The sequence below is a fragment of the Ictidomys tridecemlineatus genome, chromosome 5 (genome assembly GCF_052094955.1).
Source record: "Ictidomys tridecemlineatus isolate mIctTri1 chromosome 5, mIctTri1.hap1, whole genome shotgun sequence".
In the NCBI taxonomy this organism is placed as follows: Eukaryota; Metazoa; Chordata; class Mammalia; order Rodentia; family Sciuridae; genus Ictidomys; species Ictidomys tridecemlineatus.
Window position 1 is genome coordinate 157161651 of NC_135481.1, and position 17490 is coordinate 157179140.

Here is a 17490-nt window from a genome sequence, read left to right on the forward strand (position 1 = left end):
TTTTTGATTGGAATTGCATAAAATCTGTATAGTGCTTTGGTAGTATGATCATTTTGACAATATTAATTCTGCTTATCTAACAACAAGGGAGATCTTTCCATCTTCTAAGTTCTTTAATTTCTTACTTTAGCATTAAAGTAGAGGTATTTCACTTCTTTCCTTGATTTTCAAGTATTTAATTTTTTATGTTATTTTAAATGGCGTAGTTTTCCTCATTTCCTTTTCAGAGGATTTGTCACTGATATACAGAAATGCCTTTGATTTATGGGTGTTGAATTTGTATGCTGCTACTTTGCTGAATTCATTCATTAGTTCTAGAAGTTTTCTGGTGGAATTTTTGGGTCTTCTAGGTATAGAATCATATCATCAGCAAATAGTGCTAATTTGAGTTCTTCTTCACCTATCCATATCCCTTTAATTTCTTTCATCTGTATAATTGCTCTGGCCAGTGTTTCAAGAACTATGTTAAATAGAAGTGGTGAAAGAGGATATCCCTGTCTTGTTCCAGCTTTTAAAGGAAATGCTTTCAATTTTTCTCCATTTTGAATGATGTTGGCCTGGGGCTTAGCATAGATAGCTTTTATGATGTTGAGATATGTTCCTGTTATCCCTAGTTTTTCTAGTGTTTTGAACATGAAGGGGTGCTGTCAGGTGCATTTTGTCAGATGCTTTTTCTGCATCTATTGAAATGATCATATGGTTCTCATCTTTAAGTCTATTGATGTGATGAATTACATTTATTGATTTCCATATGTTGACCCATCCCTGGAATGAACCCCACTTGATTGTGGTGTACTGTCTTTTTGATATGTTTTTGTATTTAATTTGCCCGAATTTTATTGAGAATTTTTGCATCTATGTTCATTAGAGATATTGGTTTGAAGTTTTCTTTCTTTGATTTTCATTATTGTTTTTCATTTCCTCTTTGTGGAATATTTTGCTGAAGATGTTCTGTAGTGCAGGTTTTCTAGTTGTAAATTCTTTTAACTTTTGTTTATCATGGAAGGTTTTTATTTCATCACCACATCTAAAGCTGCATTTTGCCAACCAAGACTAGTGGTTGGCATCCATTTTCTTTCAGAGCTTGGTATATTTGTTCCATGATCTCCAGGCTTTGAGGGTCTGGGTTAAAAATTCTTCTGAGATATGAATTGGTCTCCCCCTATATGTGATCTGATTCCACTCTCCTGCTGCTTTTAAGATTCTATCCTTATTCTGTATTCCAGGCTTTTTCATTTTAATGTGCCTTGGTGTAGATCTATTGAAACTTTGTACATTTGGTGTCCTGTAAGTCTCTTGGATTTAGTTTTCCAATTCATCCTTCATGCTTGGGAAATTTTTTTTTATATTATCTCATTGAAGAGATTGTACATTTCTTTGATTTGAAATTCTGTGCCTTCCTCTATCCCAATAACTCTTATATTTGGTCTTTTGATGCTGTCCCATAATTCTTGGATGTTCTGTTCATAGTTTCTTACTATCTTCATTGTGTAATCAACTTTATTTTCCAGATTGTATATTTTGTCTTTATTATCTAATTGTTCTTTCTTCCAAGTGACCTAGTCTGATAGTTATGCTTTCTATGAGTTTTTTATTTATTATTATTGTTTCCTTCATTTCAAGGATTTCTGACTGATTTTTTTCTGAGTCTCTATCTCTTTCTTGAAGTAATCTTTTGCTACCTTTATTTGCTGTCTTATCTCTTTGTTGAAGTGGTCAATTTTTGTCCATATTTGCTCATTTAGGTCATTCTTTATTTCACAGATCATTTTAATCATGAACCTTCTGAACTCCTTCTCTGACATTTCACCAACGTCTCTGTCCATGGGTTCTGTTATTATAGCGTCCTGGTTTGTTTGGGGCACTTTCCTCCCTTGTTTTTTCATGTTGTCTATGTGTCTTCCTTTCTTGCTGTGTGTATCTGAGATATTACAGTTTCTATCCTATATTCTTGTAGTACCTGTGCAGATTGCCTGTACCTCACCTTGATGTTGGGCTTCCAAACCCTGCTGGTGTCCCTCAATGTATGCTACTGCAGCTCAAGGTGGTGGCGGCAATACTCAAGGTAACTTGCGATAATAGTGGAGATGCCCCGAGATGGATGCAATGTTTTACAGAGATGGGGATGAAAGGGTGGGCCTTACACTATCTTTGGGATGCCTGCTCTGACAAGCAGCTTCTTCTAGGCCCTGTCTGTTAAAAAGGTAGGGGTTACTGCATGGGGAAGGCTCTGACGATGTCTGCAGTGTCCTAAGATGGAAGTGGGTTAGGCTTGGGCTCCCAGGTTGGGGGTGGGTGGCAAATTCAGACCTACCCTAGGCCTGGATCCTGCGCAAATTGGTGTGGGCCTAGTAACTCTTTTTTAATGTGGTAAATATTCTAATTTGGCAAAAAGTTTTGGTGGATTTAAACCATCCACAAAAATCAGGAGAAACTATATTGTAATGTATTAATTACAATAATGGAGGTAATTAAATTTTATTTACATAAATGTATTTTAAAGGTGCACATTTAATCTTACACATTGATGCCCACTTCCAGGGCAATTACTGGTCCTTATATCCTGGCCTGAACTGAAGGTGAGGATTAGAATTTCAGCTATCACCATAGGAGGTTGCCACATTCTACGAGATCATTAATTCTCCCTGGCCTTGGGTAAAACAAAGGGGCTGAATGCACAAAATCATCTCCAAACTTGGACTTCCAGGTTTCAACTAGAGACACATGGGTAGCTGAGCCCTGTTCTGGTGGTTTTATGAGTCAAACAATTTCAATGAAATTCAAGCAATGGAGAGAAGGATGCTTGAGAAAACGCTTTTGAGTGGCGAAGGCATTTGTACAAATGTTTTACTTTCTCACTTCGATTCAAAAAGTGGTATGCAACTCGAATATGTGGATTTGTGGCAAGAACAGCACGGGCAACAGCAAGAAAGAGAACAATGGCTTGTGAAAAGAAGAAAAGAGCCCTTCCAATGTGAGTCTTTCTTTTTCTTCTTTGGTCTTTTCAGCTTCACAAAAGGAGACATATTTTCCATATAATTGCTAAACATGTTTGCTTATTAAATTATTCTTTAATTAGTTAATGATTTTAGCCATGCTTTGCTCTTCGGATATTCATTTTGTGTAATAAAATAATTATAGATAATTAAACTATCTCAAGCCTTTTTCTTTCCCCCAGCAAACAGCCTGGGTCTCCAAAAATGACAACAAGTTGTAAATTAATCTGGAAAACAAAGCATGACAGATGAATGATTTGCTTGGAATTAATTAGGCACTAATTATATACTGGAACTAGATGAAGAATGAGACTCATTATAAAAATAAAACGCTGTTCTGAAAAGATGCATGGCTACTGATATCTTTACCTTCGGTGGGGAAGTATTGCTTCCTTATCCAGACCAGGGCACTTAAGCAGTCTTCCTCCTCGTTGAGAATGAAATGGTTGCTGGGAACTTTCCCAGCGTATTGCAGTTGACTGCTGTCTGGAACCTCTCTGTTTGTCAGGTGTTGCCCAGGGTCGGCCCCGGTAGGGCATGGGACCTGAGGTGGAAGGAGAAATGCTTATTTTAGTGGTACGACGTGAAGATCTGACACAGTTTTACAATAATAATGATAAAGTGCACTTGGCAATGTCTGATATAGATATGTCCTTTTATGTTCCCAGATATAATTAATTAGCTTTTAATTGAAAGGGGAGAAAAACAAATAAATAATAGACAAATGACCATTTAGAGACAATGCTCAGAAGGAATCACTCTGGCTATCTGTTTTATTTGGGTGTTTTGCTGCTGCGACTGAAAGACAAGGCAAGAACAATTGTAGAGGAGGAAAATTTATTTGGGGGCTCACAGTTTCAGAGGTCTCAGTCCACGGGCAGCAAGTTCCATTCCTCAGGGCTTGAGGTGAAGCAGAATATGACAGCAGCAGAGTGTGGTAGAGGGAAGCAGCTCACATAATGATGAGACAGCAGAGAGAGGGACTCTACTTACCAGATACAAAATATATAACTCAAAGGCATGTTCTCAATGACCCACCTCCTCCAGCCACACCTAACCCACATTTAGCTATCACTCTGTTAATCCCATCAGGGAATCAATCCACCGACTGGGCCAAGGCCTCATAATCCAGTCCTTTCTCTTCTAAACCTTCTTGTGATGTCTCACTCTTGAGCTTTTGGAGAACACCTCACATCCAAACCATAACACTGTCTAATGTAATATAAATTATTCCAAAACTTATTGGTAGAAACAATTGTTTATTAGGCTCAAGGATTCTTAGGCCAATAATTAAGATAGGGCAAGTTAGGGGACAGCTTAACTGTTCCACAACATTTAGAACCTCAGATGGGCAGACTCAAGGGCTGAGGGTGACTTGATGGCTAGAAGGTGGAGTCATTTGAAGGTATAATATCTCAGTTCTTTTTCTTTTCCCACAAAATATATGAGGACTCAAAACTACCTATAAGTGGTCATTATCTACTCAGAAGTTGATGGTGTCTAAGACCTGGAACACTCACATGTGGAGAGATCCTGTAGCTTGAGCTTCCTGCTAATATGGTGGAAGTGTCCTGAGAGAGAAAAGCCGTACAGAGAGCCCCTTATTCTTCTCTAACCAGTCCTGGAAGTTGGCAACCATCATATGCATGGAAGTAGTCAGAGGTAGAGCTTTTGGGAAGTGCTTGGATCATGACCAGAGGTAGGACTCAGTGGATTAATCCATTGATGCTGAATGGATTAGAGTGAAGAGGTAGAACTATAGGCAGGTAAGGCATGGTTGGAAGAACCATGGTTGGTCACTGGGGGTGTACCCTTGAGGGACTACATCTTGATCGGGACCCCTTCTTCTTTCTCTCCCTTTGCTTCCTGGCTGCTATGGGCTGAGCAGTTTTCATCTACCACCTCCTTCCACCATGTTGTTCAGACCCACAGCAATGGAATCAGCCCACCATGGACAGAATGAGACCTCCGAAACTGTGAGCCCAAATTAAACTTTTCTTCCCTTAAATTGTTCTACAGGTATTTTGTTCACTGTGACGAAAAGCTAACACATCAGGATCAAGACGATAAAACCAAGGCTCCACTTCTTCAAGCAGGAGTGGCAAGGCTCTGGAAGACAACGTCGAACTGAATTTGACTTGGTCTATCTGCCACAGAAGCAATTTTAATAGGTACTAAGATTCAAGTGTACAGAGGGGCTAGGCAGAAAAATACAAAAAGGGAAGTGGATTTTTATTTACTCATGAAAAAAATTACAGGATTTTTTTCCCCAGGGAAATTGTCTTTCTTACTCTCTCCATCTTCCTTCTCTCTATTTATACAGACTCAATCCTGCATAACTTCTGTTCTCTCGCTTTTGACACTGACATGAGTGGAAACAGAAACTTTCCTCTACTGTAAAAAAAGCAATAGTGAGACCCCAATAAAGGATGGTGGCTGACACTTGTCTCCCACGTCAGGGATACAAACTAGAGAGCCTGTGTCCTGGCCAGAGTTCAGCTATGACTCAGCTCCATCCAGTTGTTGCCAGGGAAGAGCATGGATCCAATAGGGCCAGATCTGATTGTTCAAGGAATGTCAAATACTGAGGTTTTTACATGGACTCTTGACTTATTACTTTAGTTCAAATTAAAATCAATCAGTATCCCGAAAGCCCAATGAATCAGCACAATGGCCTGAATTTGCCCGATGGGCCACTATTTTGCCCCTTCAATTTGGCTGCCAGGTGCAAATTATACAGAGGAGTAAAAGAGAAGGCACAGGATGCAAAACTTAACCGCAACTTGAGGTCTTTGTTGGAGGATCTATACCAGCCGTCTTGCATATTCGTGTGGCGAGGTCTCAGGAACGTTAGGCAGGAATACTACTGCACCTATCATGGGCAGAAAGTTCACCTGCAGCAGAGAGCCCCCAGGCAAATTGCTAAATTACAGGTGGTCCCCTAATCTGAAGTGTGACAATGAAGATGACACTCACTCCAAGGTGATTTTTCTTGGAATCATCTTAGAGTCACCATGAAGGTTACATCAGCTAACACATGATCATTTCATAGAAGACACTCGACTGCCATCCGGGACTCTCATTGCTCTGATGAAGGCTCTCAGCACAGCATGCTCCTGTCTCCTGGGGCTGGCCACTCCCTGGTGGAAGAGACTTCCAGACCATTAGAAGGCTGTTTCTTTGCGTGAATAAGCATCATATTCCCATTGCTTCCGTGGACCTGTCCTAAATCAGCTTCCTGGGGTTACGATGTACAAGACTAGTTCTGACTAGCTGGTCATCCTAGCCACCCCAATTTTCATCTGTGTGACTCAACGTCTGGGGTGAATTTGAGTTTCTGTATATGCCTTAGCTTGTCCTTTTCTTAAATGAGTAAGCCAGGTGTACACCCTTGTTTTTGTGGCCTGTCCTTTGACACAATCATGTTCAGCCCATAATAGGTTTGTGACCTCTATATTGTCACCATGAATTTTGACCTTTGTCAGTGTTAATTGCTTTTGTGTCTCCAATTTTACTTTGTTGTGTATTAATATCGCTGCTCTAAGAGCTGAGTGGATTTGCCTGACATAGTCGTTTATGGTTCTTTTTTTTTTTTTTTTTTCGGAGGCTAGGTACTGGGGATTGAGCTCAGGGGCACTCGACCACTGAGTCACATCCTCAGCCCCTATTTTGTATTTTATTTAGAGACAGGGTCTCACTGAGTTGCTTAGTGCCTCACTATTGCTGAGGCTGGCTTTGAACTTGCAAACCTCCTGTCTCAGCCTCTGGAGAGCCTCTGGGATTACAGGCGTGTATCACCGAATTCCTCTAAATAATAATGGATCAACCCTGATATATTTCCTTTGGACTTCCTACTTAAAATGACTCATATTGCTCCCTTTACACTTTTTTTTCCCATATTTTCAGGAAGTTCGTGGTCTCTATTAGACAAACTTAGGTTGAGAGTCATAATTTCCTATTTCATAGTTATTTTCAGATTTACAAAAATTATTTAAATTACATTTGTGGTGCTTGCTACCTATCCTTATACTATTATAAAGTTCTAAATTTTCTTTTTTAATCTCAGTTATTTGGAGTATTTTGTATTTTATTTAGAGACAGGGTCTAATTGAGTTGCTTAGTGCCTCAATATTGCTGAGGCTGGCTTTGAACTCATGATCCTCCTGCCTCAGCCTCCCAAGCTGCTGGGATTACAGGCATGTGCTACCACGCCTGGCTCACAATTTCTTAATCCATTCTTCTATTGATGGGCACGTGGGTTGATTCCATAATTTAGCTATCATGAATTGTGCTGCTATAAACATTGAGGTGGCCATATTGCTATAGTATATCGATAGTACTTGTTTTTGGAAAACACCAAGGAGAGGAATAGCTAGGTCATATGGTGGTTTCATCCCTACTTGTTTTAGGAATCTCCATATTGCTTGCCAGAGTGGTTATAATAGTCTGTGGTCTCACAGTGTATATGTACACATTTCCCCCCACATCTTTGTCAGCATTCATATTGTCTGTATTCTTAATCATTGTCACTGTGACTGGAGTAAGGGGAAATCCTAGTGTAGTTTTGATGGGCATTTCCCTGATTGCTAGAGATTTGAAGCTTTTTTTTTTCATATATTTGTTGGTCATTTATGTTGGTCATTTCTGTTCAGTTATTTTGCCCATTTATTGATTGGGTTATTCGTTGTTGTTTGGTTGGTTTTTGGTGTTAAGTTTGAGTTAAATTTGTGTTCTTCTTCCTTATGAGATTACCCAAGTCCAGGCACAGAGCAGGTATTATCCATCTCTCAGTAACCATTTGTGAGTCATGTGATCTCATTTGGAAGTGATCTCAAAGAGTGGTTTTCAAAGGTGGCATGTATTCATTCAAAAACCAGTGAAAACTGATGAAGTGGGTGGGTAAGGAAGTTAGAGGGTACTGAAAATGAGATAGCTAAATGCCCAATCATCTTTCAAAACAGAGAGGCCTTGAATAATGGCAACTTTGCAGTTGGCAGATCAAGGACAAAACTTCTATAAACATGGTACCTGGAAATATGGTAGTAAACACTTTATTCTAAAGGACTTTATTCTAAAGCACTTTATTCTAGCAGAAATGCTTCAGACTGTATAGCTCAAGAAAGAGGACTTGGAAGTAAGAGAACAGCCCTCCTTACTCTCAGCCATGCCATACAATTAAAGATTTTACCTTGAGCACAGATTTTCTGATAAAAAGATTATGTGATATGCATTTGCATATCAAAAATATTGCAGAATATTTTACAGTGAAGCATGTAATTTCAAAGGTCTAATTAGAGGTGAAAGATCATAATCATATTTTATAACAGATTGTCTTCTTGCTTTGGGTTTAGGTTTTATTTTCATCATTTTGTTTGACAAAATTGGGACAAAAACCATGCGAGAATCAAAGAGAAGGAGATAGAAAAAGAAATAAAACTAGAAGGTCCCCAGTGAATTCAGCTGCCCTTTCTGTATTGCTCTATGTACCTTTGATTTTTATGTCCTTCTGGAAAAATTAAATTGGAACTCCCTTTATCACTTCTTCATTTCATTTTTCCCACTGTAAAAAGGGCAAGAGCTTAATGTGCCACAAACTAAAGCTGTAGGGGCAGCTGGACACACATGGGCAGATGCCCGAGTCACTGGACAGCTGGCCCAGTCCTCTGCTCAGTTTCCAAAGTACGCAGTCGCCAGCAGCAGCTGGAACCCGTGGGGCAGGTGAGGGGGGACAGGCGAAAGGGGTGCCTGGTGTTTTCTTTTGGTTTATTATTTTTTTTTAAGTTTGAGGAATCCTTAAATATCAAAATGAGGTATCTCTCCAGTTCATTTTTATCCTTCAACCAAAAAAAAAAAAAGCATTCTTTTTTATCCTTTGAGAAAGAGACTTCTTAAAAAGAAAGAAAAAAAAAAAAAAGAAAAGTAAATTATTTAGAGATTCACCCAAGCTCCTCAAAGTGCAGTCCATTCACTAGCAGCAACAGCCTCACCAGGGAGCTTGTTAGAAACTACTATCTCAGGTTCTGCCACCCCACCCCAGGGCTCAGCATCTTGGTTTTAACAGGATGCTCTGAGGCTCTGTGTGTGCACCATGCAGTTTGACAAGTGCTGTTCTAAGATAAAGATGAAGGAATTCAACCTTGAGAAAATTCCAGCTGGTGACTCTCTGCCTTAGTTTATGATCACCTGGGAAGCTTAAGAATACACCGCAGGAGCTGGGCACAGTGACACACACCTGTATTCACAGTGATTTGGGAGGCTGAAGCAGGAGGATCACAAGTTCAAGACCAACCTTGGCAATTTAGCAAAATGGGATCTCAAACAAAACCCCAAAAGTCCTAGGGATGTAGCTCCGTAGTAAAGCACCCCTGGGTACTACAACAACAACAACAAAAACAGGCCCACCAAAATAACTAAAACAATTTCCAGAGGCAGCGCCTAGGGATAGGTGTTTTCAAAGCACCCCAGGGGATCTCAATGTGCAGACAAAGCAGGGAACATTGCTAAAGTGACTGCTCACTACATGCAGTAACAGCGCAAGTACTGAGACCCTGCCTGCTTCTTCTCCTGGCTTGGGAAAAGTAAAGAAAGCATACACGCATTGAATCCACCACCATGCATGAGATGGTCTAACTGAGAGCCCATCCTTGAGTTATAAAACAATGTATTTTCATGGGAGAGAGTCTGTATTGTGGGCCACAGAAAATGCTAATGTGTACCAAGAAGTGGGAATATTGAAATCTGCTGCCTGAGACATGAACAGCTTCGGTTGAATCTAGCAATGCCGTATTCAAATGTGGCTTGAGAGATTAATCAAACGGGAAGCATGGTCACTGGGAAAGCAGTCAATCTGATTTCCTAGTTTTATAACTGAGAGACAAAATAAAATAAGGGTTGACAGAAGGTGCGCATGTTTGAAATACTTTTGCGTGAGTGCATTGCCACAGCCAAATGTTAGCCTCTTGAGGCATAAATTAATTTACCACAAATGCGTGCCTGGTTGTGTCTGGATTCTGCTATGGTGAGCCGTTAAGTGTTAGACTTTGGGACAACAGCTTAAGAATGACATTTCTCCAACTTGCTGTGATTTTTATCCTGGAGCAGAATGTTTTTCTTGGAAAGGGTTTCTGGGAGGGTTTGCGGACACAATTCTGGTCATGTGCGCGGGCCTTGAAGAGCGCTTTTATGAAAATAAAGTGGCAGCTGTCCGGGCAAGAAAGGATGCTCTTTACCCAGAGAGCATGTGCCCCAGTAAACACATTAACCGTGGAGATCTCCAAACACATCCCATGTGCACAGCCTCACCTGGTACTGCTGCCCGGTACAGAGGATGAGGTGGTCGTACAGCACGATTTGGTCCTTGGAAACTATTACGTGCTTGGCTGCTCGGTCTATGCCAGTCATTCTACCAACCACAACATTAACCCAGGAGCACAGTGACATCAATGCATAATCTTTATCATTAAAACAGTGGCTGCAAAGAGAGAAGCTCCATAAGTGACATTTGAGCAGCTGACAGCGGGCATTAATTAGACATCTGGTGAGCTGGTTCGAGTCCCCTAGTGAGCCAAGTCTGTGCTCTTGCTGTGAGTTTACCAGGATGGATGCTAGGAGATTTTTCGTTTTGAAACACTTAGGCACAAATTGACATCTTCCCATTAAAACTAAATTGTTCCACCTGGCTTAGTCCAGTCCACAAGGAAAGAGGGTGTGTGTGTGTGTGTGTGTGTGTGTGTGTGTGTGTGAGAGAGAGAGAGAGAGAGAGAGAGAGAGAGAGAGAGAGAGAGAGAGAGAGAGAGAGATCACTTGTACACTTTCTTCTGCAAAAGGAATGAGGAAGAAGAAAGTAACATCATTGAGTGTTATTTTTGCTATTTTCCTATTTTGCTAATATTTTTCAGTCAGTGACTTGTTCTTAGAATTAATGTTTGGTTTCATGTCAAAAAACAAATCGCATTTTATTTAAAGAAATTTTCAATGAGGGAATGAATTACATTCACAGCAAGAACAATCACTGGAGACTTTTGGGATTCACTCTTCAGGGCAGTGGTGGTTTATATTGGGTGCACTTGTCAGTACACCAGGTCCAGGGTGACTGTTAATGCTGGGGCAGCGTACTGGTGGCACTGTGGACTTTCATTTTCTGGGTTTTGTTGAGTTTGGGCACTCTCCTCTAATGTGACAAGAGTGGGTTTCTTACAGCTTTTGGGTTTATTTAAAGACTTTTATGAGGGGTGTTTCTGGAACTTTCTGAAAGGTTTCACCTTGTGTAAATGACCTTTGTAATAATCCTGTTCTGAAGATGGACAGTCTCAGGTGACAGGATAGTGTTTCATCTAAAATTAGGCTAGATGATCTTTTCCAGAAAGAACTATGCCAGGTCTGAGTCCCTGCTCTTCGGCCAACGAGCCTGGACTTTGGGAACTCTGTGTCCCCAGTTTCTTCACCTCTCAACATGGAGCACTTAGCCCACCCTCCATGCACAGTAAGGAATGAACATGAGCATGTAGGAGATGATATTTTGTCAAGTGGGATGCATATGTGAAGGATACTATTTGAAATAATATTAATGGCACATAATCCTGTTTACTCTATTTGGAAGAAAACAGGGTTCTGAAGTGGTAATGGGAGAACATTTTTTTCTTTTTGATCCATACATGAGTCTGGTTTCACCACACAAAGAGAATTCTAGTAATGGATGCACATTAGACCCTGTTACACAGCCCTAGAAAGAGATGGGAGCTCTGGGCTTTGTATCTGTCTGTGAAACAACACTTAAAAACAAGAAAATTTCTCCTTAATAAAAAAATCATCATCATAATAATAATAATAAAAAGAAAATCAGGGGCAGGCCTGTCACAGGGAAATAATGGATAGGGAGTTGAAATTCTTTTAAAAAGCCATTTTGATAGCTTTACAGAAATACAGGAGACTTCACTGGTTTTGTACATTCATGAGAGACCCACAAAGGATTGTTCTAGTTATACAATCTCTACTGTAAGCTGTCCAAGATGAGGAAAAATTAAACATAGTTAGTGTCCAGGGATTAGTCTTATGAGGATTTACTCAAAGATAAAAGCTCTCAGGGGAAATTTGTGAAAGGCTAAGACAATACTATTTTTAATGATGGTAGGACAGCAGTGTTGATAATGTCAGAATGCATATTTCAGACTTAAAATTCGAAGCTCTGTCCAGTGGGACCTGGTACTCGAACACTGATTTTCAGGAACCTTTACTCAGATGCAAAAAGAAGCATTGAAGGATGTGGGCTGCTTGCTTTTGCAGTCTGTTACTACTTGAATGACATTTCTTATATTAAAATCTCACAGTGTAAGGGATTGCTGTCTATTGTGGATATTACTATCCATCTGGACCTTCTTTAATTTCCCCACAAGGGAAACTATAAGCAAAAAAAAATTTTTTCCAAAATTATTTCCTATGCAAAGTAAATAAGCCTTAGGATTCTAACACAGGAGGGTTATGATTGGTGATGAGAGACATACTCCTGCCAGGGTTCTCTGGAAAAGAAAAACCAAAAAAGGTGCATCAGTGAAACTTCACATTGTCCCAAGTGAGCTTGACCCTGACTTGAAAGTAATATGAAAGGGGGTTGAGAATGTAGCTCAGTGGTAGAGCACTTGCCTAGCATGTACAAGGCCCTGGGTTCAATCTCATGCACCACAGGGGCAGAAATGTGAAAGGTTGTCTTTATAGAAAACTCTGGAGCCAGATAATGAGAAGGGGGAGCAGGAAGCAGAAATGCAAGAAGGGGAAATTTCTGGAAGAAGGCATAAATGAGGAGTGGCCTGCTTGTTCAATGTTGCAGTGCCCCCAGACCTGGTGGGCAGGAGACTTAGCCAAAGCTCCAGGTGCACAATTAGAAGCCAACTCCAGGGGAGCCAATAGGAGTCAGTGGAGACCTGCACCTCATGGAATCAGAACATTCAGCAATGGAAAAAACCTTAGAGGTTTTCAGAGAGTATTAATTGTGACATTCTTAGAAGAAGGACTGTTACAATTAACTTTCAATTATGCACGGTTGATTGTCCAATTAGTGGCTTCTCCTCCTTCCTGTTTCTCCTGCTTTCCTGCTGCTTCCCTTCAGCTGTGCTCTGGGCATGTCATTTGCACCTCCATCAGTGGTGGACAGAGTGGGGCAGGGGGCTTGGGCACAAAAATGCTATGCAAAAAAATAATAACCATTATAATGGAGCAAAACATTGGCTAAGAACAAGTTCAAAAGTAGTATTCGGAATGAGGAATTTAAATGATTAAATTTATGGATGTTGTTTGTCCTTGTTGTTTTTAAACTCCATAATCAGAAGATAATTTCCTTTATTCTGGTATGAGGACCATTTGAAGGGAACATCCTGTTAACTGGCTTCCAAGAGTTAGGATATTATGTAGTGGCTCATATGGAGGGATGGAGCTGTTTGGTGCCTGTCTTATTATGATTGAGGGAATGCCTGCAGTTCTTTGGAGGCAACATTGGTGTATTCCACATCATGTATTGAGCACCTGCAATATGTGAGGCACTGTCCCAGATACAGGGGATATATTAGTGAACAAAAAGGCAAAAATTCCTGCCCTTGTGGAATTTACATTATAGTTGAACGATTTGGAATATAAAGAAAAAAAACATAGTTTTAAAATGCAAATTATATAACATTCAGAAGGATTTCAGTAGCACTAAAAATAAAACAAAATAAAATAGTGCAGAGTAAGGGGAACTAGAGTAACTTGAAGTGTTGGTTGCAAACAAATGGGGTTGTCAGGGTAGACCTCATGGAAGAGGTAAAATTTCAGAGAAAAAAAGCAAAGACCCCAAGGTGGACTAGCTTCTTGTGTTTGAGGGACATTAAAGTTGTTGATAGGGCTAGTGTGGAGAGAAAAGAGTAAAAAGTAAAAGATGATGTCAGAGAAGTAGATAGGAACAACAGACTTTAGTTTCAGAACATTCTAGAACTTTCTGAGATAAAGAAAATGTTCTGTAGCTAAGCTAGTATGGTAGCCACTGCCATATGTGGCTATTTTGAGCCCTTGAAACGTGGTTAATGTGATTGAGGAGTTGAATTTTTTCATCTCATTTAATTTTAACTAATTTAAATTTAAATAGCCCCATGTGGCTAATAGCTGCTCTCTTGGACAGTGCAGTTCTGGGCGGTAAGGACTTGACATGATCTGAGTCACATTTTTGAAGTGTTGCTGTGGTGACTGTGTTGAGAATGCAAAGAGGCAAGGACAGAAGCTAGGACATCTGGGGTATGGGTCTTAGACCCATCCTGCAGGGATCAGACAGGGATCTTCAAAATGAGCAACTTCTACCTAGGTACTCAGGTTGCACCAAACCTTCCCTTGCACTCTATGGGTAGCAGTGGTAGAGAAGGTCTTTCAAAGAGACTTTGAACTCGAGCTCTGTGTAAAAGCCTGAGCTAGGAAGTGTAGTGCTGAAGCTAGTTCATAATGGTGCCTAAGACCCAATTGCTCAGTTTTCAGGGATTTTGTTAAATATTTGTTAAGTGTAGACATTATTGAAACTTAAATTATGTAATCATACAATTAATTATATTTTGTTAAAAATAAAACAAATAAGCCAGGTGGAAAAAAAAAAAAGAAAATATCAGGAAAAAAAAAACCTCTTCTTAAGACATCAATAACACTAGCATTTTCTGGGAATCATGTAGTTTAGAAAGAGGGAAGGTGTGATGGAGGAAAAGAGGATGTCCATTGTATCGATTCTCTATTCTTGGCCAGAATTTTTAAACAAAAATTCCAGGCAGCACATCTTAATCATATGCTTTTCACAATTAAAAGAACCTAAGCTCAAAGAAGTGAAATCCTTCACTCAGACCCTTAGTAGTAAGGGCAGGATCGGAATCCACATCCTCCTGGCTCAAATCCTGTGTCCTTTACTGCTCTGTAATGGCAATCTTCCAAGAAAGAAAAAAATATATATATCAAAGTTTAGAGTCTGGTAAAGGTATTAGTTCAAAATGAGCCTTATTCTGCTGGCCAAGAATCTATGGTTTTTCTTCACTGTTTGAAGGCAAAGCAAGTTTTGAGGAAAGAGGAAAGAGGGTCCTTTCATCATAGATTCTGAAATGAACTGGTCCCCTGAGAGGAACAATTTCCTTAACTCTTCACTAAAAAAAAAAAAAAAAAATTGGGAGATTGTTTCTAGAGGCAGGAATCCTAATATTTTTGTACTAATGTTTTGCTATAGAAAATTAAAATTAGTGGAAGCTGTGTGATAATGGAACAGTATTTTCTAGAACAGATGTTGTCAAATAATGATCCTATGGGGATGAAAACAATAGAGCTTGCCGAGACCAGCATTGAAGGTGCCCAGTCAGCACCTAATTACAAATGGTGGAGTGGGCATGAGACCCAAGCCCTGTCAGATGCAAGCATAGTCATCAAGCTCCATTGACCCTGTAGGGGTGGCTGGGTCCATGGACGCCACCCCTGTTGTTGGAATAGGGCAACTGGCTTCTCACAGATACAAAATGGTGGCCCCAAACTGCCACTCTGGACCATTCTCTCGGTAATAGGTTTGAATTTGTATTTCTTAAGTAATGCTGAACACTAGGAGAAAAGTCTTTCACTTTTCCCTTTCCAATCTGAAATCTATTAGATACCATAGAAAAGACTATGCACGGATTACAGTTAGGCCTTAGAATGAAAAATCAAATAGGATTCATACTTGGTTGCCAGAAACTTTCTTTGTTCATTGCCCAGAAGTTTTTTCCCTGGGAGTCCATGAGTTGAAATCAGGGTGAGATTATTAAACTTCAGGTGAGAACTAAGGGGGGAAAAAAAAAAGAGGAAAAGAACAAAGAGAGGTTAATTAAGCAAGATTCAGTGGATGTTTATTATAATTCAATTTAACTTTATTTCATGTGTCATTCAACTGTTGGATTTTTCTTTGAGGATAGCAACTCTTTTTTTTTTTTTATACAAACCTTAAAATAGAACGATTTAAATGAAAAAAGGAAGATGGCATTGGAGCTAATTGCAGAAATTCCAAGAGCTACAAATGGTATAATGGCAGACACTGTTTAATTTTTTTTTTTAAGTTTGCTTCCCAAAGTGAAACAGAATAAAATCCACAAATTGAGAGGAGGGAGATCAATTTGTCTAAATTGATGCAAAGCTTGATTTCAAACTACCACTAAGAAACTGCTTAAAATCCTGCTGAGTACTTAAAATCATTCATGTTGCATGTATTATTTCCTCCATTTAATCCTCACAGCAATACTATAAGGTCAATAATATTTTATCCCTATTTTATCAAGTGCAACTGAGGCACAATGTCTTGACAAAGCCATACTGGGCACTGTCTGGCTCGATGTCCTTTCACTTAACTTTTGTCCATACAGTGGCCCCTTCAGAATACAAAAGAGATTAGTTCCAGGAGTCCCCAGCAGATAGCAAAATCTGCAGATGCTCAAGTCCCTTATATAAAATGGTATAATGTTTGCCTACAAAATAACCTGAATTTCTTCCTGTGTACTTTAAATCATCTCTGGATTACTTATAATACCCAGTATGATGTAAATGCTCTGAAAGTAGTTTTTATACTGTACTTTCAGGAAACAATGACAAGGTAAAAATCTGTGCATGCTCAGGATAGTAAAAAAAAATTCTCCCTAAGTATTTTCTGCCTGAGGTTATTTCAATGTGTGGATGCAGAACCAGAGGATGCTGGTTCATCCAGAGGATGTACTGCCCTGGAGACCCTCAAATTGTTGAGAGGAATCCATAGATCATCTCATTCCCACAGGTCAATGTTAGATTTATTACTTCAAGATGCATATAGTTATGGGGCTGGGGATGTGGCTCAAGTGGTAGTGCGCTCGCCTGGCATGCGTGCGGCCCGGGTTCGATCCTCAGCACCACATACCAACAAAGATGTTGTGTCCGCCGAGAACTAAAAAATAAATATTAAAAATTCTCTCTCTCTCTCTCCTCTCTCACTCTCTCTTTAAAAAAAAAAGATGCATATAGTTATTCAAATAAAAATACCAAAGTATCATCTAGGAGAAAATTCTAGGGGCCTCCTTCTAAGAGTGAAATTGCCTTAAATACATCAAGCTTTCTAGAGTCCAAGGCGCATTCCTAGACATTATCATAGAAATTAATCTTCAAGACCATTTATGCTGGAGGAGTGGGGGCGTGGTGGGTAGTTCATGTGTAAGAAAATCAAGGTTGGAAATGGTTATGTAATTTGCTGAAGGTCAGAAACTCATAAGCAGCAAGGGCCAGTAATGAAATTCATGCCTTCCAACTCGAAGCAGCACCCTCTCCACGCACCCAAACCACCCTCTCTAACCAGTCCTACAGGTTACAGGTAGTTTTAATCAGTGTGTCCAACACATGTAAGTGGTAGCTTCTAAAAATTCACATGCGTAAATCTGGTGCTGTGGTGCACACCTTGTAATCTCAGCAACCCAAAAGGCTAAGATCAGCTAAGTTTGAGACTAGCCTCAGGAACTTC

At 39.8% G+C, this 17490-nt stretch overlaps 1 protein-coding gene and 1 long non-coding RNA gene across 6 annotated transcripts in view; one reads left to right on the forward strand and one right to left on the reverse strand.

Annotated features, from left to right (window-relative positions):
* Positions 1-17490, reverse strand: part of Cfap61 (cilia and flagella associated protein 61) — a 251648-nt gene that overhangs the window by 87648 nt on the left and 146510 nt on the right. For 4 of the 5 annotated variants that reach the window (XM_021723124.3, XM_005320425.4, XM_040275760.2 and 1 more), the window contains 3 exons: positions 15697-15795; positions 10299-10467; positions 3366-3540 (listed from right to left, as the gene is read on the reverse strand). In XM_021723124.3, coding sequence (XP_021578799.2) covers positions 3366-3540; positions 10299-10467; positions 15697-15795 — 443 coding nt within the window. Of the gene's footprint in view, positions 1-3365; positions 3541-3574; positions 6137-10298; positions 10468-15696; positions 15796-17490 lie in introns of those variants that run through there. The other variant, XM_040275763.2, reaches the window with a different exon arrangement.
* LOC120886614 (uncharacterized) lies at positions 306-6487 on the forward strand. The gene is made up of 3 exons (XR_005729681.2): positions 306-2065; positions 2542-2974; positions 5016-6487. It is a non-coding gene; the product is annotated as an uncharacterized LOC120886614 (long non-coding RNA).